This window comes from Saccostrea echinata, unplaced genomic scaffold (assembly GCF_033153115.1).
Source record: "Saccostrea echinata isolate AGI-Se365-2 ecotype Australia unplaced genomic scaffold, CSIRO_AGI_Sech_v1 ptg000009l, whole genome shotgun sequence".
Classification (NCBI taxonomy): Eukaryota; Metazoa; Mollusca; class Bivalvia; order Ostreida; family Ostreidae; genus Saccostrea; species Saccostrea echinata.
The window spans coordinates 26,453,764-26,478,946 of NW_026889758.1; the positions used below are offsets into that span (position 1 = coordinate 26,453,764).

The 25,183-nt window shown below is 33.4% G+C and overlaps 1 protein-coding gene and 1 pseudogene across 1 annotated transcript; both read right to left on the minus strand.

The window, feature by feature from the left end:
* Nucleotides 1–5,504: 5,504 nt before the first annotated feature.
* Nucleotides 5,505–7,251, minus strand: LOC133182598 (E3 SUMO-protein ligase ZBED1-like; annotated as a pseudogene).
* Nucleotides 7,252–11,003: 3,752 nt separating this feature from the next.
* On the minus strand, nt 11,004–12,180 carry LOC133182599 (E3 SUMO-protein ligase ZBED1-like). Its single transcript, XM_061317446.1, has one exon. The coding sequence runs from the start codon at nt 11,931–11,933 to the stop codon at nt 11,004–11,006; it is 930 nt and encodes a 309-aa protein (XP_061173430.1). The 5' UTR covers nt 11,934–12,180.
* Nucleotides 12,181–25,183: the final 13,003 nt, after the last annotated feature.

The window sequence follows — 25,183 nt, forward strand, 5'->3', positions numbered from 1 at the left end:
CACCCGAACAACCCGTTTCCACGTCCCACAATGGGATTCGAATCCCTGACGTAAGGATTAACTCATTTTTGTTGTGTAAACACTCTAACCACTGCGCCACGCGGGCGACTCACAGAGAATTTTAAAAAAACGGTGAATATTAATTACAGGTTGTTGAGAATAATAGGTTATTAACAGTAATTCTGCAGAAGTACTAGACGAAGAAATGCATAACAGTGCTTAAATATTTAAATTGTACCTCTGAGAGATCGAGTTATATACGTGCAGCCGTCACGGTATTTCAGTTGGTAGAGAGCTCGCACCTTGATCGGAAGGTCGTGTGTTCAAATCACCTAAGTCGAGTCCTTCGGATGAGACCTTAAAAACCGAGGCCCCGTGTCATGGTAGGCGTTGGCACTATAAAGAACCCTCACTGCTCAATGGCCCGGAGTGCCGAGGAAAGGTCTAGATTTGAAACCCTTCACCGGTATATGGTGACGTCTCTATATGAGTGAAAAATTCTCGAACGGGACGTAAAACAACATATAATCAATCAATCAATCGAGTTGTACAAATACAAATTTAAGCAAAACATGTATGTGTTTTAAATGTGACCTCCACAGCGTCCAGCTATAGAAAAAAAAATATTATTTAGATGTACTTCATAAGGTCAGTAATACTATTTTTATTTGAAATACTAGTATTAATTGTAAAATATATGTATGAATAGCTGAAATAAAAATAGTCTTGATCATGTAAGCAAAGTTGGAGTAGCCCCCCAAAATAATAATAGGAAATACTATTGAGAAATAAATAAAATGATCTCAAGCTATTTTGGTTTTTGGCGATCGGAAAGGCACATGCAACGTTTTTTTTTATGCATTTCCATGCTGTCTATTTTTATTCTATTATTTCCAGGCTCACAATTACAAACAATTCATTTGTAACATGTTAAATAAACGTGGAATTCTAGGTTTCTCAAAGTCGTACTGTACGGCGGTTTTTGTCTGCATTCCTTTGTTGTACAATCGGTGAATACAATTTTCAATTATCAGGTGGGTTCCCTGACCAAAGAGCACAGATGATCACGGGTATTGTAATATGAAAAAAACTTTGTTGTCCATTTAACTGTTTAAATGCCCAAGGGATGCTGCTCGTTTTCATTGAAGCGCTAGTGTTCTGAACGTGGCACAGGCTATATTTTTTATACATGTATGCATTTTCTAGTTAACAACGTAACAGCAAATTACAAACGCCTGTGGTATCTTTCATAATTTCTACTCTTTGTATTTTTTCTTATAAACATTTTTTTTTAATGTTTTTTTTTTTTTTGTTTTTTTTTTTGTTTTTTTTTTTTTTTGCAATCCATTTAATATCGATTGTAGATGGAGTTCAACCACGTGTTCGAAGTAAAATGTAAACATATAGGTGTCAAGTTAACGTTGCTATTCATTCAGTGATTGGTCAACTGTTGGTGGTAAGATCCCCTGTGCGCATTAATAACAATAGCTATATATGGTAAACAAAGGTTTGTCATATACTTTTTTTCCTACCAGCGTATTTGGAAAAAAGCCCGGGATTTTGGAAAATTAACACTACTAAGCTCCAATTTTCGCCGTAAATTATCACAAAAAAGCGAAGATTAATTAAGTACATGTAAATTGTGCTTGTTTAAATACCACCCATTTCTGTTTAAAAATTTGAAAATCTTTCACAAAGGTCCAGAAACACACTTTTATAAGACATGTTTTTAAAAGATACAGATTACAGCAATTTCCTGTTTACTGCCAATTTTATTTATAAGACAGGTTCTACCTTATAACTTTTAAATGGATCAACCTACACCACGTGCCTTGAATTTAAATCACAATAACATTAGTAAGGGTTGAATTTGTGAATTCCTATTTTTTAAACACACTTCACAAAATGTGAACATTTGTTGTTTACAATTGTTGTTGATAACAGGTCAACCAACGCTATCATTCTTGCGGCGGTCCGAGAGAAAAAATAGTTCCCCATACCGAGCTTGAAAAAATCGTTTTAAAGTTTCTCTTTATAGAACGTGTTGCGTATTTAAAATATTTAAGGCATGTTTAATCAGAATTTGACATTCGTTTTGCTGTATTTAACCTACATTTTTGAAGGTCCACTGTAGGTCTTGAATTACATGTAGGTCTTCAATTAGGCCGTGCCTTTCAACGATTTGCTGCTAAATAGCGATCACAAATTCCCATTTCGCAGAATTGCGCTAGCAAAGGACAGGAGGCTCTCAGAGCCTCCGTCCAAGAACGGAAGAAAATGAAATAAACAGTCAATACAATGTCGAGTAGTTGGATGTGGAATTCATTACACTGGTGAGAAATTTTGTCCCAATCGTGCAAAAAAAGTTCTATCGTCGAATATCCTCTACTCATCTGGCATCGTGACTGGAAGGTTAAAGAAGGCGTGGTAATGGCGAATTTGGTCCCTTATTTGATGTAAACTCAAAACAAAGCTAACATTGCGATAATTTGCGTTGAATGTTCTCGTTTTAAGACCAGCACTAAACTTGATTCAAAGTGTACAGGGAGGCCACAAGCAAGTGCCAAATTGGGACATTTTACCGAATTTGGCCCCTTATTCATTTTATGGAATTTCATCTTTGAGATACTTTTCACTTCTGGAAACATACAGCACAAACTTGCTTATCTGAGATTTTTATACACGAGATTCATCTACTGCTATTGCATGAAATACATAAATGTCGTAGATAGGCAAGCTATAGTGGTCTGTATTTGCTGACATAAAATTTGCTAAAATACATGTGTATTGAACAGAATTTGCACAAAGATGAGAAAATTCGAAAATTGACATATTTTGTTACCTTTGTGCTTCCCAAAACTTATTCAGTTTGTAAGAGAAGTAACAGCTTGTTTTTGATAATTTACTGCATTGTTATTAGAGACACCACAAACCAGGGTCTTAAAAGGAGTATCCTAGAGAGGACGACCATTTCCTTCCGAAGAGGGGGGGGGGGCTGACAAAATTTTATCTATTTTCATGCCAGTTTAGGGTGGAATATTTTTCTTTTTCAAGATAATCATCGTCAGATTATTTTTTTTTCCTTCACAGGAAAAAAATGACAAGCAAAAAAAAAAAAAAAAAAAAAAAAAAAAAAAAAAAAAAAAAAAACCAACCAAACAAAAAACAAAAGAAAAAATTTCAAGGCGAGATAGTTTATTTCCAAAATCTGCCAGCCCCCCCCCCCGACCCCTTCAGAATCAAATGGTCGTCCCCTTAAGCTTAGATTAATTTATCCTTACCTGGTCTAGTAGGACAGTAATAACCATAACACGGCCATTCTTCGTGACCATGGTACGGACATACGGGTATTTCTTTGAATCCTATCCGACATCCTCTATACCTGATATGGACACCGGGACCACAGGCAGAGGAACAGCCACTCCAAGGCGACCAGAGATGCATTTGGTACAAAGGATCTAGATAAAAATTGAAACGGTGAAGACAGAACTGAAAAAAAAAAACTATTTAAGGAATTAAGGAATTATTTTTCTTAAAATTTTTTCAAAGTAAATTAAATATAAGGAAATTTAAAGTTGCTTACTAAAGCGTTTTTGTAGTGCATCTTCAGCTTTCGCTATAATTAAATAATATATATATATATATATATATATATATATATATATCTATATATCTATATAACGGCTATAATATAAAGAAACCATAGCAGTCTTATTGAGTTACAGTATACTCCATTGCAAATGGCATTATTTCAATGTTATTGAAAATAGGATCTTTTCATACATCAAAATATCTATTTGCGGATATTTTTTCTTACTTACTTTGCTTATTATGTTTGAGAAATGCTGTTACAATGTAAAAACACGAATACACCCCTCTCTGATCGTTCACTTCATATTTTTATTATAAATCTCTCTCTCCCCCTCTATTTATCTTTTTTATACATAAAATATGCAATAAATTTCCCTTTGAAACATTTCGTCCCTCTCGATATACATTCATGGAAAAATAGATTATGAATAAATTTCACTTTTTCAAAAATTTAATGACAACATATTGATCTTACCAAAACTATGCAGAAGCATTACAGAAATCAAAATCGAGTAGGACAACATGATATTAAACCTGCCTTATCTTAATCAGGAAATATTGTGTCCGTTCTACACATCAGAGCGTTCTTGACTAAATTAATCCATCACGGTGTAGCTCTCTTAATTTTAGCCATTTTTACTTCTGATGGATATTTTCTGAACTTTGAAAAAAGAAGAAACTGTGCCGTTATTGAAAATATAGAGTTTTTGTTGAATATTTTTATTTTGTACCTTTTAATTTTCTTATTCTATTTGTTTTTTATCCTTTTTTTGCTGAATCGCAAATCAGTCCATCATACTTTTAAGAAAAGGATGAATTATCTTAGAATGAGAAGAAAGATTGAGAGTAAATTGCCAGTGAAAAGAGGAATAATAACCCCTGTAGAAAAATGAATGGGGCCTTTTCTCAAAAACGTTTAAAAAAGCTATATATAATAGTGTTTTTTGAAAAAGACATGCATGTAATTTAAGAGGAACAGTTAACCGTTTTAGCGATACATGAACAAAAATGACCTTATTTGATAATTTAATATCTTTTCATGTGGAATTAAACGATGAATTCACAAAAAACTTTGTGTTATTGATTTGGGCTGATATCAAATATATATATATAGAGAGAGAGAGAGAGAGAGAGAGAGAGGTTTTCAGTGAATATATCTTTCCATATGTTGACTCTTTATATGTGATTGTTGAAAGAGGACGCTCGTGTCATTAAGTATATAGAGTGGACGTGGACGACCGTGTTTCAACGACTGGGTGGGGGATCCTGATAAACTAAAGCGAATCAGTCATTTTTTAAACATTTCAGGGCCATAATATTTATCTCAAAAATCGTCTAAAGCAAATGACCTGCCTTAGGAAACATTCACAGTCACATGTTAAACGATGTGTTTTAAAAATTAAAAGATTCCCATTTGAATATATAAATAAGTACTTGACCATTGCACCTCTCAATGTCAAGGGCTTGACCTCTGAAAATCCCTGGGTCAAGAATTTTACCATTTGTAGCAAGATTGTGAACTCTGAACTTTAATTGGAATGATGATTATGGGAAAACAAACATTCCAGTTAAATATATAAATAAGTACTTGACTTTTGCACCTCTCAAAATCAAGGGCTTGACCTCTGCACCTCCAAGAGTCAAGTTTTTTACTAGGGCTGGGACGATACTGAACTTAGCCGATCCGATACATATCATTATACCTTAGGTGCGATACGATACATATCACGATACATTTAAAACCAAATAAAACTAGAAATTTTTTTTAGAACATTTAATTTGGAACATAACAGTGTATGAAAATAAACTAATTCAACAAATGAACTGTGAATTCAAGTTTCTTGACTCAAATTACAGTCAATTATATTAAAATTTAATCAGAAATTAAACTGAAATTGTCAAATTCAAGAGTTTTACAAATTCTTCTTTAAGAAAATGAGCATGTCAACATTCTCAGAACTCAGTGCACTTCTTGTGGCAGTTACAATGCCCCCTGCTGTGCTGAAAACCCTTTCACTGGCCACACGTGTAGAGGGAATTGCAAGTAATTTTTTTGCAAGTCTTGCCAGAAGTGGAAATTCTGGTTCATTTGTTTTCCACCATAATAGAGGGTTGGCATTCAAAGGGATAGATAATAGCTTTATAAAATTTTCAAGTTCTGATTTCACTCTTTGTGCTATTGTTTTTCCAGGGGTGGCAGAAACAATATATACATCTCCAAGTAACTGTTCTATCGCTGATTTCTTTGCTGGTGGAGGACAAGGGTCACATTCAGCTGCAGCATCTACATATACAATATAGAACTCATGAGATTTCACATCATTTCAGATTGAATCAAATGACATCTTTTAATTTAAAAATTAATCAGCATATATCAGAATATTTGTAATCTTTCATTTATGAAAATCAAATTAAAATTAAAAATTTCAAATTTACAATCAACTTAATTTTTTTTTAAAATAAATAAATATAATCAGATTATCAGAATAAATTTACCTTCATTCATATTGAGTGTTGGCAAGTCAGGTTTATTGTTGTTCAGATACTCGGCTGGGGCCCTGTCTGGTTATCTGTAGTTTCTGTTCCTGGTTCAACCTTTACCTGCAAATCAATATTAAAATTTAAAAGTAAAATGTACTTTTACATGTAAATGTTAATGTTATTTATTTGTCATCTCAGTATATCTGGCATTACATAATTTTTACTGATTATTGAATATTGATGTATTATTATTAGAGGGAGTCAACAGATTTAAAACTTGATTAATTACAGTGATTGGGTACACAAAAAAATACTAACTTTTACAGGATCATCTCCTAAGATAAGTACTCTTCTCTCAATGTTTCCATACATTTCTTTTCTCTGATCTTGTTCCAGTCTGGGAAGACCCTTGAAGCGAGGATCTAAGGCAGCACACAACAATAAAAATTCAGATGTTTCTTCTTCTGTGTATCGTTTTGCAAGATCCCCCCTTATAGCTTGTTTCACATCCCTTACAAGATTGGAATCATGTACATTCTCTGCCAAATTTTCCAAAATAATTGCTTTCATTGGATAAATCAGGGATACTGTGGGTGAATGCTCAGTACACATTATGTTAGTGACAGTTTTTAATGGTTCCAAAACTTTCAAGACTTGCTCAGCTTCAGATATGTCATCGCAAGACAGAGTGACCACATCTCGAATGTTCTTGTTCACTTCTGGAGATGAAAGAGCTGCATGAATTGCTGGTTCCTGCTCTAGATATCTCTGAATCATATCATAGCTGCTATTCCATCTTGTCTGGACATCCTGGACTTATATATGAACAGGTAAACTTAATTGTTCCTGCTTTGATTTAAGCACTGCCGTTGCTGTAGTGGAACGATGAAAAAAGCTTACAACTTTACGTATCCGGCCAAGCAGCCTGCTTAGTGTAGGAACTTTAATTCCCCGCTGACATGCCAGGTTAACTGTGTGGGCAAAACAACCTATTTGAGGATGTAGATCAGCTGTTTTTGCCGCAATGTCCATATTGGATGCATTGTCTGTCACAAGTGCAATTTCATGCTCTGTTGGCAAATTCCATTCTGTAACTGCTTCACAGGATGAAAAGCCAGGTTTCCCAAATTTGGAAACCCGATGGAAACATATGGGAATCGTGACTTCAGTAGTTTCCATATAGTTTCCATTTTATGGAAATCACATAGTGGTTTCCACGTAGATTCCCGATATGGAAACAATCAACCTGTGGTTTCCCATAAGTTTCCCAATATGGGAAACCGTGGAAACATGCAGTAGTGGTTTCCACGTAGATTCCCGATATAGAAACAATCAACCTGTGGTTTCCCGTAAGATTCCCAATATGGGAAACCGCGGAAACATGCAGTAGTGGTTTCCACGTATATTCCCGATATGGAAGCAATCAACCTGTAGTTTCCTGCATGTTTTCCAGATATGGAAAACACGTATGCTGTGGTTTACACCTATTTTCCCGATAATAGACATTTTGGAAACGTGTATCAAAAGAATAATAAAAAAAATGTGTAATTCTGTGTAATAAAATTGAACATTCTTTGACAAATAAAAGATTTTTTAAAATTTTAGTCTCGGTAAAACTCATAAAGACACGTGAATTGGAATTAGTAGTAAGAGAAGATTTAATACAACTTTTAATTTTAGAAAAATCAGTGTAAACTGTTCAGATAAAATTCAATTATTGCGCTTACCCTTGTAATCGCGGGCACCTGTTCTCACGTGCCACAGGTGGAGACACGTGTCGCGAAGACACCTGCGACTGTGTATTTTTTGTATATTCTATGTGATTTAAGAGGGTTTTCTACCTAAGGGGAACAATGGGCTGTGGTCAAGCATGTACATACACATAGTCTTCACAAACTCAGTTTAAATTTAGGTGATAACTGCTGGCCATTGATTTGATTTAAAAAAAAAAATAATTTAAATTATCAATAAGACCACAGAATATTGATAAAATAAGCTACATTAATTTTAAGATGTTCAATGAGAGAAGGAAAAAAAGAATTGTATTTTATTTTTTCATTACTGATTAAAAAACAAAATTTCCTAACCGTTTAAAAATTATATATACTTTTCTATCGGTCTAGAATAAATCTAAATTCTCGTTATGTGTTAAATCATAATTCTTTTTCAAACAAATTTGTAAGTGCATAGATAAATGAAATAAAAAAATTTAATCGGTAAATAACGAATCGTTCTTGTTTGACATCAATGTAAACTTTGAATATTGAAAACGTAGAAAGAATTGTTAATTATCAACTTTGTTGCCTGCTTAATTCGCAAATTGTTTATGAGAAAGGATGCAGGTGGATCTATTATACAACATAAGACCTAAATTACTAATGTTTTGTGTGAAATTCGTATATAGTCCTCTACAAAGACATTGATAAAATAACACAGCAGAATAATATTCATATACAAAATTAATGAGTGTTAACTAAATAACTTATTTTTTATATATATCTGTACACAGACCCTGATATAGTGAATGTCTTCATTTTTCGCAGGGAAATACAATAATGTTGGTCTTAAATGCATACATGCACGTATATTTAATTTAGCCATTTTGTACACAAAGACCAATGCTGGCTCTAAAAATAAAGAAAAGTCTATGATATTTATATAACATGATTTTCTTTTTCTTAAGAACAATGTCTTCTGAAGAACTGCATGCTAAGGCAATTCATTGAAGAAAAAAAAATCATTAATTGTTTTACACGTAGATGCTTAGCGAAAACTTAATATTTTTAAATCGTGTATTATGTTAAACGGAAGGTTACCCCTTTCAAATTTAAGCCCCCTCCCCTCTTTCAAAAAATGGAGAGAAAATAGTTTCTTTCGATATTTAGGTATAATGTACTGATGTGGTGATTGTCAATACTTCTACATGTACAAACATTTCTTTATACGTGCCGTCCATTTCTTGATTTTTATACCCCTACATGTACCATTACTTATTTAAAAAAAAACTGCACTTAAATTTACTGATTTCTGGCTGGTCAGTATTTTGATGACTGTAATTTCTAAAATATTCAATGAAACACTTTGAAGCTTTAACTGTAGGAATATGTTAACTAAATATACTATTATAAGATAATATTTATAAATGAGAAGTTTTGAACAAACATTACAACATTCATGTATGTAAATTGGGGGTAAAAACTGGTTATCGGTAATGGCTATCGCCTTAATTTTCAATGACATAAAACCAAAATTTAGAATGCAGGTAAATAATACTAGTATGTGTCTGTACATATGATATAGCATATAGAACTTGTACTGAATGTTGATTAGCTAAATCTTGAATGGCTGATATGTTGGTCGTTTTTGATGAAATTTAAATTATTTGTATGTTAACTGAGTGTACATGCAATATGAAATTATTCATAAGGTATTAAACATGATTAAAACATGTGTATACAATGCAACATATGATGAATTCATATTGACTTGTATGGATATAGCTTACCATGTAACTTTGTGCATTGTTTTTTTTAGGGTCCTGTTCTGCAGATGCCATGAGATGATCTGTCTGTCCATCTGATATCACTTGTCCTGAGTATATTTTTTCTCCTCTTAGCCCAATCTCACTCAAATTTAACTCATAGAGTGCCTGTGGATGGAGGGTAAAAAGTGACCTTGGACCAATTATCAAGGTCAAAGGTCAGTATCAAAACACACTATATATCTTTATTTAAAGTCCTTGTCCAGAGCATAATTTTTCTCCCTTGGTATGATCTTGTTTGTGTGCCATGGGATGAAGAGTTTTTAGTGATCTTTAACAAAATTTCTAGGTCAAATGTCAATAAGAAAAAAAAAGATTCGTAATATCCTTGTCCAGAGCACATTTCTCTCCAATTCACTCAACTTAAAGCAGTGTTCTACATGTACGAGATGGTCGTATTCTCAATCTTACCTGCTTTAATATTAATCTGGCTTAAAACCTTACTATGTAATGTTCATTATTCGGATTTCATGTCATTAAATTAATTTAAAGACTGAAACTAATTATAATCACTGATATTGGTACATTAAAGGACATTGAGTGATCTTGTAAGATTTCTAATTAATATTCAAGCATACAATTCTTACATCAAATAATAATTTTATATGAAAATATATTGCAGATCGCAGATGATGTGAAGAAAACACAAAGGAAGCTGATGTTGAAAGAAGTATAGAGTATTTAAAGAAGTTTTTATGAATGGACTTAGATGTGAAAGACTATTTCATTGTGTACCAATATATATGATTTTATTTATTTTGATATCATTTTCAAATAATGTTTTTGCACATCAAATGAATTATTAAACATATGATTTGATAATGCTTTTTCCTTTTTATACATTTTCTTGATAGATTTTGAAAAGAAAACACAGTTTACCAAGGAAATTAATAATATATATTTTGATTTAAACCTGCTGTTCTCTTTTCACATTCTAGACAAGAAAGATTAACCATGGAAAATACAGGGATCCTTGAGCTTCCAGTTGCTTGTCAATCATTTTTCGAAATTGAAATGCTCAACCTACCCTGTAGTTTCCATGGTATGGAAACTATTACACCACAATTACACATTGCTTCCCGTCTCGGAAAAATAAGGGAATCTTGAAGTTTCCCTGTAATTTCCTTTTATGAGACACCAGATAATTCCACCAAGTTTCCATCACACGGAAACCGCTACGCTCCAATTCCATATAGTTTCCTGAGTCATGGAAACTTGAGGAATCACGAGGTTTCCTCTAGTTTCCGTTCATGGGAAATCTGAGGATTCCATCGAGTTTCCATTCCATGGAAACCACTACGCTCCGATTCCTCATAGTTTCCTAATTATGGAAACCAGTGGAATCTTCAGGTTTCCCATTACGGGAAACTACATGGAGGCTCAGGAAACTTCAGGTTTCCTGAGGTTTCCGTGGTTCGGGATACCTTATAGAATCGGAGCGTAGTAGTTTCCGTGGTACGGAAACTTGACGGAATAACCTGGCATCCGCTGCGGAAACCACTAGGAAACATGATGTAAACATGAGGTTTCCATGTGGTTTCCATATAGTTTCCCATGACGGGAAACTGCTTATTTCACCCAGTGCTTCCTTAACCACATTTCCTATGTTTACTCCAGTATGGGAGACATCTAAATGTCTTGTCAGCAGTACATATGATTTCATTTTCCAATCAGACTCTATAAAATGCACTGTTATGGTTACATAACTTTCGCAAGCCCTTGACGTCCACGAATCAGTGGTCAATGCAACAGATTCTGTTTTCTTGAGTTTACATTTAACTTTGTCTTTCACTTCATTGTATAACTGAGGGATAATTTTTTCTGAAAAGTATTTTCTTGTAGGTAGAGAATATCTTGGATCTAATTCTGTGACAAACTCACAAAAATGAACGTTGTCTACGATTGATAGTGGCCTCAGGTCTTTAGCTATAAATACTCCAACCTTTCTGTTCAATGATTTTGCCCTCGGGGAATCAACTGTGTATTTTGATGATTTTAAATCTGTAAGACGCAATTGTCCGCTTACTGTTCTTCTCGTTTCCTCGACTTTCGCCTTATCTAGCTCACTGTCTGTATCAGTCGTGACACGAGATGAAACTGTTGAAACGGAAGGATGGTGTCTAACAATATGCTTCTGCATGTTTGTGGTGTTGCCATTGTATTTCAAACGAGCATCACATATCTTGCATACCACTTTACTTTTATCTGTTGTTCGTGCGCCGTCTTTTTCATACACCGGTAGCCCAAAGGTGTCCCAGACTCCCGACTTACTACCATTGGGTTTCGTTAATTTAATATAATCCGGCGTGTCTGACGCCATTTTGACGCTTATATCTTGGATTCTGTATCAGCAAGACGTTTGTACTTTATTTGTGTTTGTTTAAACGCCTTGATGATACAGACTAAAGGACTAAAAATTTCGAATTCTAAAGCCGGGACATTTTTGGAAATTAAAAAAAAGTGCGGTCAGTTATCGTGATACTAAATTAGATGAATCGATCTGTAGATCGTCAAAGTGAATACTGTGATGCATCGGTGCACCGGTGGATCGTCCCACTCCTATTTTTTGCTATTTGTTATGAACTTTGAACCTCAATTTGATGATGTGAATGTTGCTTTGTTACGTTGCAGGGCCTGCCCGTTGTTTTGGCGACCCATCTATTTGCTTTGCACTATAATAGCAATGATAAATATTCCTGTCTCTTCTTAAAAATGTTTTGTGTCTATTTTTTTGCACTTCGACGAGATAATTTTGCATTAATTTGCCGTAAGGATACACGCTCTTCCTTCGATAACATCATCTAATTCATAGAATATAATGTTAAAACAGGAATTCAAATATTATAAACATTTTAAATCGCTTTATTCCTAACTTCACTTGAAAGCTCTGATTGTTACATAATGATGTTTCAGTGGTGTTGTTGTTGGTTTGGTCGCTGCTGTTAGGTTTGCTGTTGAAGGTTTCTTTATTGTTGCGTATGCTGTCGTAGGGTTTGCTGTTGAGTAGTTTATTGTTGTTTTAGGGTTTGTTGTTGTTGTTGGGTTTGGTACTGCGGTAGGTTTTGGTGTTTTTCTTGTGGCTATAGTAGAAATTGAAGCTACAGGGAGAGAAATATACAGAAACTTTACTTTTCCCATGCTTAATGGCTTGCTTAATACTGCGTCCGATTTATAATTAATATCTGGGCAATGTCAATAAAAAATAGCTAATTAGCATCTATACACATTTAAACAAAAACAACAAAATGCTTAAACAATCTAGTTGATATAACAAACAGATCCTGAACCGTCTTCCATGATTTCAGATTTTTTTTTCAAACATCGGTAGGTACCTTTACAATACTGTTTGAATACTGTTCTAACTGAATAAATGTTTTTATCAAGTCAGGTTTTCATTTACTCTATTTTATTCATTGGACATTTTAATTTTGAAAAGAGAATTCAATGAATAAACTTTTATCGGAAGTTCATGTAACCTGAACATGATTGGGTGTTGCAGGTTGCGGAATGAACCGCTATTCCCTGACACGTGTGTCCTCCGTTAGATGGTTTGGGATTGTTACATGTTCTGGTTCGTATTCTGACACCCCCTCCACAGGAAACAGTACAGTGAGAAGGGCTTTGCCAGCTGGACCAAGCACCATTTACTAATAATAGATATTGAATTCAGAGGAATGATGAGAATGAATTTCAAGGTAAGTTTTATATTATTAAAAATGATATTATTTGATTTCTATAAGTTTTCATGTATTAAGATGTCGAGGAAGTTAACTATTAAATGAAACATCCTTTCAGTAGTTTTAATCCCTGCTAGTATGTCCACTTACTGTTTCGCAGCTTCTGATTTTTCAGAAAAGAACTCGATATTCAAATCAAAATTTTATGTCCATCAAAATTGGAACGAAACAAAATTACTCAAATTTTAAAGACTACATTCCAGAGGTTGACAGACCCCACGTACAGAAACATAATTATGTTTAACTTTAAATGAGTACTGCGACACCGTTCATCGACATCAGAAGATTATCAGTATCCCGTACTTTGGTAATATCTACATATTATTGCTGTATCTAATTCGAATTAGAATTTACAAGGAGAAATTAAAAACGTTTTAACAGAGAGATCTAGATAATGACAAACATTGAATTCATCTGACCTTGACACTCAAAGAGGATATGTATCAGTGACTTTGTCTCTTTTTCTTTCTATCTGTTATGAAATAATTATTTTGGGTAGTTTCAGTCTGGAAGTTGGAAAAATTATTGAAAATGTATTGAATTCCAGAGTTTGGATATTTCGATTAAAGCTCTTGAATAACCGTATAATTACTTTAATCACTAATTTTCACATCCCTTCCTTCTCTCTCTCTCTCTCACCGTTCACGGTAGCTCAGTCGGTAGAGCGCTCGCTCTGTGAACGGGAGGTCGTGAGTTCGAATCTCGGCCTAAATCGAAAAAAAGGGTAACAACTGTTCCTTCAAAATTTGAAGCCCTTCACCGGTATTGTGACGTCATTACATGCGTGAACAATTTTCGAATGGGACGTAAAACAACAAACAATCAATTGAGTGAAAAATTCTCGAATGGGACGTAAAGCAACATTCAATCAATCTTTCACTCTCATATATATATATATATATATATATATATATATATATATATATATATATTCTTGGTAAAGTAAAAAAAAATACTGAGGTAAATAAAACAGAATGTGCCAAAATTAAATAAAATCTTCAGTGTTAGCGCTTTCAGCCCTGTTTCGCTCTTCAGACAGTTTTGACAGATTTACAAAACTGTCTGAAGAACCAACATGGCTGAAAGCGCAGTGACGGTACATATTGTCATTTTCTCGTCGGTGACAATATGTACCTTCCCTCACTGCACATATCGTCGTCCGTAGGTACATATTGTTGCCGGCTGAAAAGTTTCACATGTACATATTGTCGCTGGCGACATTATGTGCCTTACCCTCACGGCACATTGCTTTGGTGTTTTTGAGAAGTTTAGTGAATGTAATTGGTGTGTGAATCTCACTGACGTGTCTCGTATGCTATTTCATGCAGAGTAATTGTTACAGTTCATTTTGTCGTTCTATTCATATCGTCGCCGGCGACACTTGGTTATATTTATGGCAGTGTCTCCATATAAATATAACTAATCATTGTTTTGCTGTTTGTGAAAGATTAAAGAATTTTCCTATATATCCCTATGTAAAACTTTGATCGCCCATTGTGGCTCCACCCTAGCCCCGGGGGTCGTGATTTGAAGAAACTTGAATATACACTACCCGACAATGCTTCCATATAAACATCACTAATCACGGGTCCATTGCTGTTCTCAGTAGTAGATCCAAAAATTTCAGAAGAGAGGGGGTGGTTGAGATTTTTTTGACCAAATTAAAAAAACAAACAAGGTCATCTTTTAAAAATTGTTTGATTGCCCTCTCCCGACCGACTGGCTAAAAATGGCCCGACTCAAATTTGTTTTTAATCCCCAGGAAGCATTTATTTTTTAATACATTCCGGAAAACAGATTGTGAAAATTCAGCATTGATTTTGAAATTTTCTTTGAAAAAAAATGTCTCACCTACCTACCGATTCAACTTTTTCATCCCGAGTCGAGAGAGGGCAAGCAAACATTATTTTAAAGTTGGCCCAAACAGACAAACAGACAAACAGATAAACAGACAAACAAACAAAAATAAAAAAAAACAAACAAAACGAAACAAAAGAAAACAAAAAAGTCATATCATGCGAGGGATCTAAAGGGGGGTGGGTGGGTCCGGACCCCCCCCCCCCCCCGGAATTTGCAGTTATTAAAAGTATATACTGAAGCAAAAAAACAAGGACTTTGGACTCCTCATAGAAAAACGTGGACCACCCATTACCACCACGAATTAGGTGTTTTTAACGTTTGGAAATGGAATTAAGGTGGTTTTTTTTAGGGGGGGGGGGGGGGAGGAATTTAGGAGTTTTTTTTATTGTTTTGTTTGTTTTGGTTTTTTTTTATGCCCCCGGATCGAAAGATCCCGGGGGTATATTGTTTTTGTCCTGTCTGTCTGTCTGTCTGTTGTCAACTTTAACCTTGCCCATAACTTTTGATTGGTTGGAGCTATGACTTTCATATTTCACATATGTATTCCTTGTGACAAGACCTTTCTTTGGGTACCATCATATTTGACCTTTTGACCTTAACCTTGGAGTTTGACCCACTTTTGCAAAATTTTATGAGATTTTAACCTTGGCCATATCTTCTGAACAGTTGGTGCTTGGGGTCTCAAACTTCACATGTATATTCTTTGTGACTAGGCCTTCCTTTGGATACCAACAACTTTGACCTTTTGACCTTGGAGTTTTATCTACTTTTGAAAAACTTTATCCTTGGCCATAACTTTTTAACATTTGGTGCTTGGGGTTTCAAACGTCACATGTGTATTCCTTGTGACAAGATCTTCCTCTGGATGATACCTCTGACCTTTTGACCTTGATCTAGGAGTTTGACCTACTTTTGAAAAACTTTAACCTTGGCCTTAACTTTTGAACGGTTAGAGCTAGGGCTTTCATTCTTCACATATGTAATCCTTGTGAGATCACCTTCCTTTGGATACCAACCACTTTGACCTTTTGACCTTGACCTAGGAGTTTGACCTACTTTTGAAAAACTTCAACTTTGGCCATAATTTTTGAATGGTTGGTGCTAGGGCTTTCATTCTTTATATATGTAATCCTTGTGACAAGGCCTTCCTTTGGATACCAACAACCTTGACCTTGATGTTTTACTTACTTTTAAAAAACTTTAACCTTCGCCATAACTTTTGAACAGTTGCAGCTAGGGCTTTCAAATTTAACATTTTTTTATCTTTTGGCCTGGATTTTGACTTGTATTTGAGAAACTTTAACCTTCGCCATATGCTGCCATACGGGGGCATCAGTGTTTCACAAACACATCTTGTTTTTTTGTTTTTTGCTTGTCAAGGAATTTTTGGGTTGGAATTTTTTTTGGACTGGGGTGGACCCCCCCCCCCCCCTGGAAAAATTTCCTGGATCCGCGCCTATATATGTTTGCGAAGGTGTGTTACCGTATATTTTAAGGAAATTATTTAATTATGAAATTTAACCTGTGGATTAAATTGAGAGTATATTCAAGTTCAACAAATAGAATTTACAAAAGACAAATAAAAAACAAAAACAAACGGGGGCCGTGCGCCGGTGCTAGATTTGTCTTTGTTTTTTGAGATCTTTAAAGATTTTCTGTATATATTCGTATGTAAAACTTTGATTACCCATTGTGGCCCCACCCTACCCCTGGGGTTAATGATTTGAACAAAATTAATTTTGCTTTTATTTGTTGTTTAACTTCCTTGTCAAGAATTTCTCACTCATATGGAGACGCCACCACTTGTTAGTGAAGGGGTGCAAAGAGGGTGTTGCAGAAACTCGCGATTATTCCCTAAATCGAGAAGGACATTTAAGGACACAGGCAACGTAGTTTGAACTTTATTGTCTTTTTCCCTGGAGTTGAAGAGTTCCAATACTTAAAGGAACTGTGTGCTACATTTTAATGTCTAAATATGCTGTTGTACACTTCTTCTAAAACAAGTTTGGATAATCAAAACATCTAGAATATATGTTTCGTAATTTTTGTATATTTTTCTTTGAATTATACAAGAATTTTCATCAATTAATATCTTTTCAAAACCCCTGGTAATGCATGCTGATTTTTTGTATATGAACATCTGATTACACTATAATCTTAAATTAAGAATATCTTGAAAAATTATCAGTAGGTAAGGTACGTTGCGTATGTCCTTAAATACCCACGACGCTCTCTAAATATAGATAATGCTACGTAGATGACTTTATTTATACAACGGGTATGTCCAGTTTGTTATAACAAAACATTTCACATTTTACATTTATTTCATGCATAGTTTTTTTTTCTAACATAATTGTCAATGTCGCCATATTGCACGAGAAAAGTTAGAACAATAAAAAGCACAATTAATGGCAAGTGCACCTCGCACATCATGATGTGCTGTAGACAGCGTGTGTTAATATAAAATGTGTCCAATAATCACGCAGTGATGCAATATCCAAGAAATCCTATTGAGTCATTTCAATTTAGTTGTTTCAAGTAAAATCTGAGCCACTAGTTAACAGAACAATAATGAAACGAAATGCGTATGAAAAAATTAAATTATTTATAATGATAGTACTTTATTTTTTAAGACATCGCCACTAAATAATAACATTAAATATATGTCTTATTAGTTTTAGAACACAATATCAAGGAAAATAAGTTAATTCTGCATGCATTTAAAATATTACCCATTAACTTTCTGACATTCTCTCCCTCTCTCTTTTTCTCTCAAGAGACATGTTACGATGTACTTCCATTATATGAGGAAAAAAATATGTATATATATACCAGGCATTCCAAGATTCGAACCCAGTCTCAGGTAAAAGAATTTTTGCATAGAGCCCAAACACTTTACCACTAGACCAGCACCGACTGTGAAGTATCATGTGGTATTTTATGTGCACATTTTGCATTTCGGATGAATAATAATTTTTATTCGATTTTTGTGATTTTCAAAAATATGCTTCTTTGAAACAAAAATCGGAAATGGCAGTCTTTGAAGAAAAATTCATTCTGTTTCAAGGAGGCACTTATTCCAGAACAATGGGGATTCCCTATTTGAAAAACAGAAAACTTGACTTATTTCCTAAATGACTAATTTACACTTCATTTAATGGCAAATTGGAAGTCGATATGCAGTTTCTAAATATTGCTCTAAATTGTGCTGTATATATCGCTGTATCTGAAAAAAATTTAAGACCGTTTTCTGTTACTTAAAAGTTTTCTTTTAAACTGCTACAACTTTAGGGAAAATAACAAAAGAACTGCAACACCCTCTTTAGACTTATACTCGGGACTCAGAGCCATTGAGCGGTGATAGATTTTTTTCGTGACAGCACATATAAAATTGAACGTTCACTAAGTAATGAAGCCTGCACATAAGGCCATTCCAAGTTTTTTCTCTGTTTAGCGTCCACCCATCATTCAAAAACCTACCTACCTATTTGCAAAAAACACACAAGACAAAAAATAAAACACAGATTTCATAGTCATAAAAATGACGTCATTCAAGTTATTTGATTTCATTTATCTATTTTTCTTGTAGGAAGATCTGTTCTTCAGCAAAATCAAAGCATTAAATTCTTAAAATATACCTAATTTGACATATTGTAGACAAATATTTAGAGAAATTGAGAGAATTCTCAGATTTCGACCAGAATAATCAATTTTAGGACTCCTGATTTTGTTTGTTTTTTTCTGATATGGGTATTAAAAACCAAAGCGCACGCGGACGCTAAACATAGAAAAAACTTTGAATGGCCTAAGTATCATCCCTTTTGACCCAAACGTTCTTGAAAAGAAGATTTTGAAAGATTTTTTCCTATATATTCTATAAAAACTTTGATCACCTATTGTAGCCCCACCCTTCTCCCAAGGCACATAATCTAAATGAAACTGAATCTACACTTTATAATGAAGCTTTCATATAAATTTCTACTTTTCTGACGCAGTTGTTCCTGAGAAGAGTTTTTTTTTAACAAATGTCACTAAGTTTTACTAATCCATAACTATTTCCCTTGAAGGAGGGTATGTCCCTTCATGTGAACAAACTTGAATCACCTCAAGTGAGCTAAAATGTTACACCCATCTCCACTTATATTGGCACATGTATAAGAAAAACGCAAAAAATACTTTCCAGATAATCAACTACTGAACAAAAACATCACGAGAAAAAAAGAATAGACTGATTTATCAGATTCTGAAGAATTACGGTATTACGACATACCATAGTGATGAACACCAATCCCGGACACAATTTTCTGTCCAAAACCTTTTATCCCTACAGTATTGCGAGTTATGCTAAATAAATACAAAAATGCATACAGTTTGTCTATCCTTCTGTGTGTGTGTGTGTGTGTGTGTGAATTTCTCTTCCCCCTCTCTTTTCACGACCTTGGTAAATATTCTTCAACACAATATATCGGGGAAAAAATATGCAGATGTTCACAGTCTGTATTGTCGTCGACGACAAAATGTGCCGATGCATGACTGCACAGTTTGTTGTCCATTATGCAGGAGGAAAAGAACGCTCGTCTCGGTACATAATGTCGCCGGCGACAAATTGTACCGATGGATGACAATATGTGCAGTGAGGGTAGGTTCATATTGTCGCCGACGACAATATGTACAGAACGACAATATGTACCATCACAAGCGCTAACAGTAAAGATTTTATTTAATTTAGACTGTTGCATTTTGACTCATTAAAATTTTTTTTACATTCAATGTCAGCTTCAACTTCTCACTTAATTAATCAATAATACTGCTAAGAGGAAACAAATTTTAAGGCATGTATCACTTATACGCCAGAAAGTAAATCCATACCTGCACATGAATGAGTGTTGCACGAGACAATTTCCACTGATTTTCCTCTGCATCCTTGTCCCCCAAAAACTGGAGTCGGACTGGTACAGGTACGATATTTTGTTGTCATGCCTCCCCCACAAGATTTACTACAGGGACTACTACTCCAAGGACTCCAGGTACCTAGAAACCATAAAAATAATTTATGGGTGAATTAAAAAAAAAAAAAAAAAAAAAGACCACCAAACTGAATTTTTTGAAAAAATTCAACTACCCATAACATTTTTTTTTACTTTTATCATCATATTGTACATGCATTCTAGTTAAAATTCCTGAAGTTGCAATAGAATAGACAATTGAATAAAAAAAGTTTCAGAATTTTTATTAGTAAAACTTTATTTGAAAAAAGAAAGCATCACTTTATCTTAAAAGACTTTCTAAAATATATAATCAAAAGAAATTATAGTTTTTTATGCTTCAGAATGGTATCTGGGATATAAATGATTAGATCTAAACCTTGTTTGAGTTCCTTCTCTTGTATATGTGGAAAAAAATTGGCTTTTTGATTGTTATTTTACATTATTTTTTCAATTCTGGTTTGAAAAGTTTTAATATTTAAGAAATATGAAACAATAAAATTCCCCCCAAATCATTTTTTGGCTGCAAGTCAATTCTCTAAATTTAAGCCAAAAGAGAATTTTAACATACACGTTTTCTTATAAAAATACTAGATTTTGAAGTGACCCTATGCTACATTATTGTGTTGCACTCCTGACATCTGATATATGTATTTTATTTAACATTGTTTTAAAAATTATAACACACAACAACCCATTCTTAGTTTGTAAACCAGTTTGTCGTTTTGATACTTTTTATCATTTACGGCAAGTTTTTCATATTTTCAAGACTTCAAAACATTATTATTTGCAATGTGAAATATATATACATTGTATTTGAAAATATGTGTTAAGTGATGAAAACTATTCTCTGATTTGACTGTAAAATGTCTGTAATCAGGGATGGGGTCAATTACATAGGAAAGTAATTAATTAAATTACAATTACTTGTCCAAAACCTTCAATTAAATTACCATTACCATTACAGGGATTTGGAAATGTAACTAATTAAATTACAATTACTTTGCAAATGTAATTAATTAAATTACAAATTACATTTAGAAACTTATTAAAAATATGGTCATGAACTTTCCTTTATATCCATATCAGATTCAGTTACTTTTTTTTTTTACAATGACATTGTTTAAATGTTAATGAAATTCTTAAATATTATGTTCCCTAACCTACATCTATCGGGTTTAAAGATTTTCCTGCCACAATGAAAATATTTTCCACTGGGGCATTTGTGATAGGAATGTATAGATACTAATAGCAAGTTAACTCATGTTTTACCTTAAATTATGTGCTACATTTCTAAGCTTTCTGATATATTTATGCAAAACAATGAATTCATTTTGTCTTAATGTTTCTTTTTTCATCATCCTAAACAATATCTCAAAATTTTGGTATTTGACATATTGTGTGTCAAACTACCATAAATTTAAAGTCAACATGCGTATAAAACTCCCAATAAGTAAAGTCAAAATGGTGTAAAATATCTATTTAGGTTCAGTGTCAATATGTACATGACCTTAGGGCACTAATTAGCACCTTTTAATCACTTCCAACGCAAGCTGTAGATATGGCAAACAAAGGATTAGAAGCCATTGGTATTTTAAGTGTCAATTCATATAAACAACTTAATCAAAATTATTAACTTTATTTGTACATTATACATAGATTAATTTGATTCAAAAGTTTAAAAGAAAATGCAGAAGAGGAAACATCAGTTCACTAAAAATGGGAAATATGTGAATTCCTTTTAAAAAATTATTAAATATTTTGTTCAAAAAGAAAAGTTAACCTTTCTTGAATAATATACTTTAATTCTTTATTAAATAACTTTAAGCCATACGGCCCACTAGTATACACAAAATAAACATAATTATGAATGCATGGCGAGAGTCGGTGAGGGTGGGGTGGGGTGGGTGGACCCCCTAGTGTCCATGTGTATAAGATTGGGAGGGAGGGGGTATTTTTCATTTATTAAATATCAATGTAATTGAATGTTATTGAAAAGAAATTGTGAATTACATGTCTTTTCTTGAAAGTAATTAATTAAATTACAATTTAAATTTGGCCAATTACACATTACTATCAATTACATCAAAATTTGTAATTAATTACTATCAATTATCATTACACATTACCATTACCCCATCCCTGTCTGTAATTAGTTGATAGACTTAATGTTTTAAACATCAAATAGTATCAAGCATTTTTTATCAATTTATTTTTTAGTAAAAATACATGAAGATCATTGATAATTATAAAACAGTTTTGTTGCACTCCTGACTTCAGTAAAATTGAAAATTTAAACCACACAACACACACAAAAAAATTTCATAAAGTGTTGGCAACATCAAGTGGTAACGAAATAGTGCAATACTGATAGTCCAATACTTTACAATTAAAACACATGAAAGTCTTTTCAAATTTTGCTTTATATCTTGAATTATTCCCTATTTATGTAAAAAAAAAAACAAAAAAAAAAAAACAAAACTAGCTAAAATATATATTGAGCAGATAAAATACATTTCATAGTATAGTTTCCTTCACGGGACAAACACTGTAAGCAACTGAGGTCAACCAGAAACATTCTACTCATCAATTTTTTCTTTATATTTATTCATATTTAATCAGCAATAATTCTGACATATTTGTTGCACTCCTGACCAAGAGCATGGGAGTCTTAAAAGTAGAACTGTGAAGCGAAAATTACAAACAGAATTTGTTCTTCTGTTTCAGTGAAGTTGAGGTGGAGCTACCTGAACTTTATAACAACTTTTCGGTGTGTTTATTTTTCACATTCTTAAAAAAATCGAAGAAAAGATAAAATCACATCTGATCATTAATTAGATCACTATTAATTAAAGAACATTTCTTAGCATGAGTAGAAGTCTTTTCATCATACAACTTGAATCTTTAAAAAAAATGTGTTGCACTCCTGACCAGAGAAATATAGATTTGAAACACAGACAAACCCTGTAATTGATAAGTCTATTCGGTAAAAATGTTCTGTATGTCTTTATTTTCCAAAATAAAAATCAGAAAATCATATACTGATAAAAAAAATTTCATGCTGGGGAACAAAACATCAAATGTTGCACTCCTGACATTATTGGGTATGCACAGATACTTGACTCTCATTCATGCTGCTTTTGATTTATATAACATTTCTAAGTTTTTAAAATTTTATATTATGTATTGTTTTACATGTTGAAAATTCTTTTTTGACTTAATTGTCTTTCAGATTTTTAAAATCGATGTTTTTTTGACAACACTACATTTTTTCTGTTGCACTCCTAACATGGTATAACATTTTTTTCAACATCAGCCATGACCACAACTTGGTCAAACAAAAGTTGCTAGTCTACATTTAAAGCTCAATACTTTGAATATTATCAGGAAAGTCTTTATTTCCAACATAAACTAGTATTATTTATTTCACAGATCTTCAAAAAAATATTGAATTTTCTAAATGTCACAAAAAGGTGTTGCGTTCCTGACATTTTTAGCATCATTTTTGGATATAACTTTTTGTGAATTGAGATATCAATGAGATATTTGGCAGGTATTTAGACACTATCTAAAGACATATGCTGAGACATAGAAATTTATTCCCATTGCCTGTACTTTCAGTGCAGGTTGAAGAATATGTGTTTGGTCTTTTTTTAAATTCACCCTTATGTGTTTATAAAAAATACGTCATACCGTCTTTATTGGAAAATTGGATATTACTTAATGTAAATCTATGGTAAATCATGTAAGAATATACATAAAGATAATGAAGACATGATGCTAAAATTGAACAATTTTTTTTTTTTGGGGGGGGGGGGGCGTTTCAAGGGTGTCAATTTTGAAAATTCGGAAATAAACTAAACTGAAGGCTATCGAATCGAGCTGAATTTATCTTGTACGATTTAATTTTTCTTTATGTAAAGAAAAATTCGGATGAAGTGAGTGATATATTTTTTTATAGTGATATATGTAAAGTGTTTTACCTGGTCTTGACGGACAGTAATAACCATTACATGGCCATTCCTCGTGACCATGGTACGGGCATACGGGTATTTCTTGGAATCCTATCCGACATCCTCTATACCTGATATGGACACCAGGACCACAGGCAGAAGAGCAGCCACTCCAAGGCGACCAGAGATGCATTTGGTACAAAGAATCTACAGAAGAATTGAAACGGAGAAGACAAAGGTTTGGACAGTTTGCATAATGAAAAAGATCCGTTTTATTTGAAATGAGTTGAAAATATGAAGTAATCAATTTGTGTAATTTTTATTTAAATATACGATATATTTAGCAGAAATCTTTTTAAAAGCTTTCGAAAGATAAATAGACAAGATGTGTTTGTGAAACACAGATGCCCCCGTATGACAACTTATAGTAAAGGTTAAACTTTCTCAAATGCAAATCAAATATGTTGGTACCCAAAGTAAGGTCTTGTTTCGAGGAATATACCTGTGAAATATGAAAGTCCTAGCAGCAACCATTGAATGGAATGGATATGGAAAAGGTTAAAGTTTTTCAAAAGTAAGTCAAACATCAAGGTCAAGGTCAAAATTAATGATGCCCAAGGAAAGGCCTTCTCAGAAGAAATATAAATGTGAAATATGAAAGCCGTAGCACCAATCGTTCAAAATTTATGGCCAAGATTAATGTTTCTAAAAAGTAGGTCAGACTCCAAGGTCAAGGGATTACAATTGTTGGTATCCAAAAGAAGGTCTTGTCACAAGGAATAGACATGTTAGATTCGAAATGCCTAGCAGCTACTGTTCAAAAGTTAGGTCCAAGGTTAAAGGTTTTTTTTAAAGTAGGTCAAACTCCAAGGTCAAGGTCAGAGGTCAAAGTTGTTTGTATCCAAAGGAAGGTCTTGTCACAAGGATTACATTTGTAAAGTACTATGCTACAGGAAATCAGTAGAACGAAGTATTTGAAGCAGACTATTGCTGGAACTCTTCGGCGTTGGAGGTTTTAACGAATATGTCAGTGCT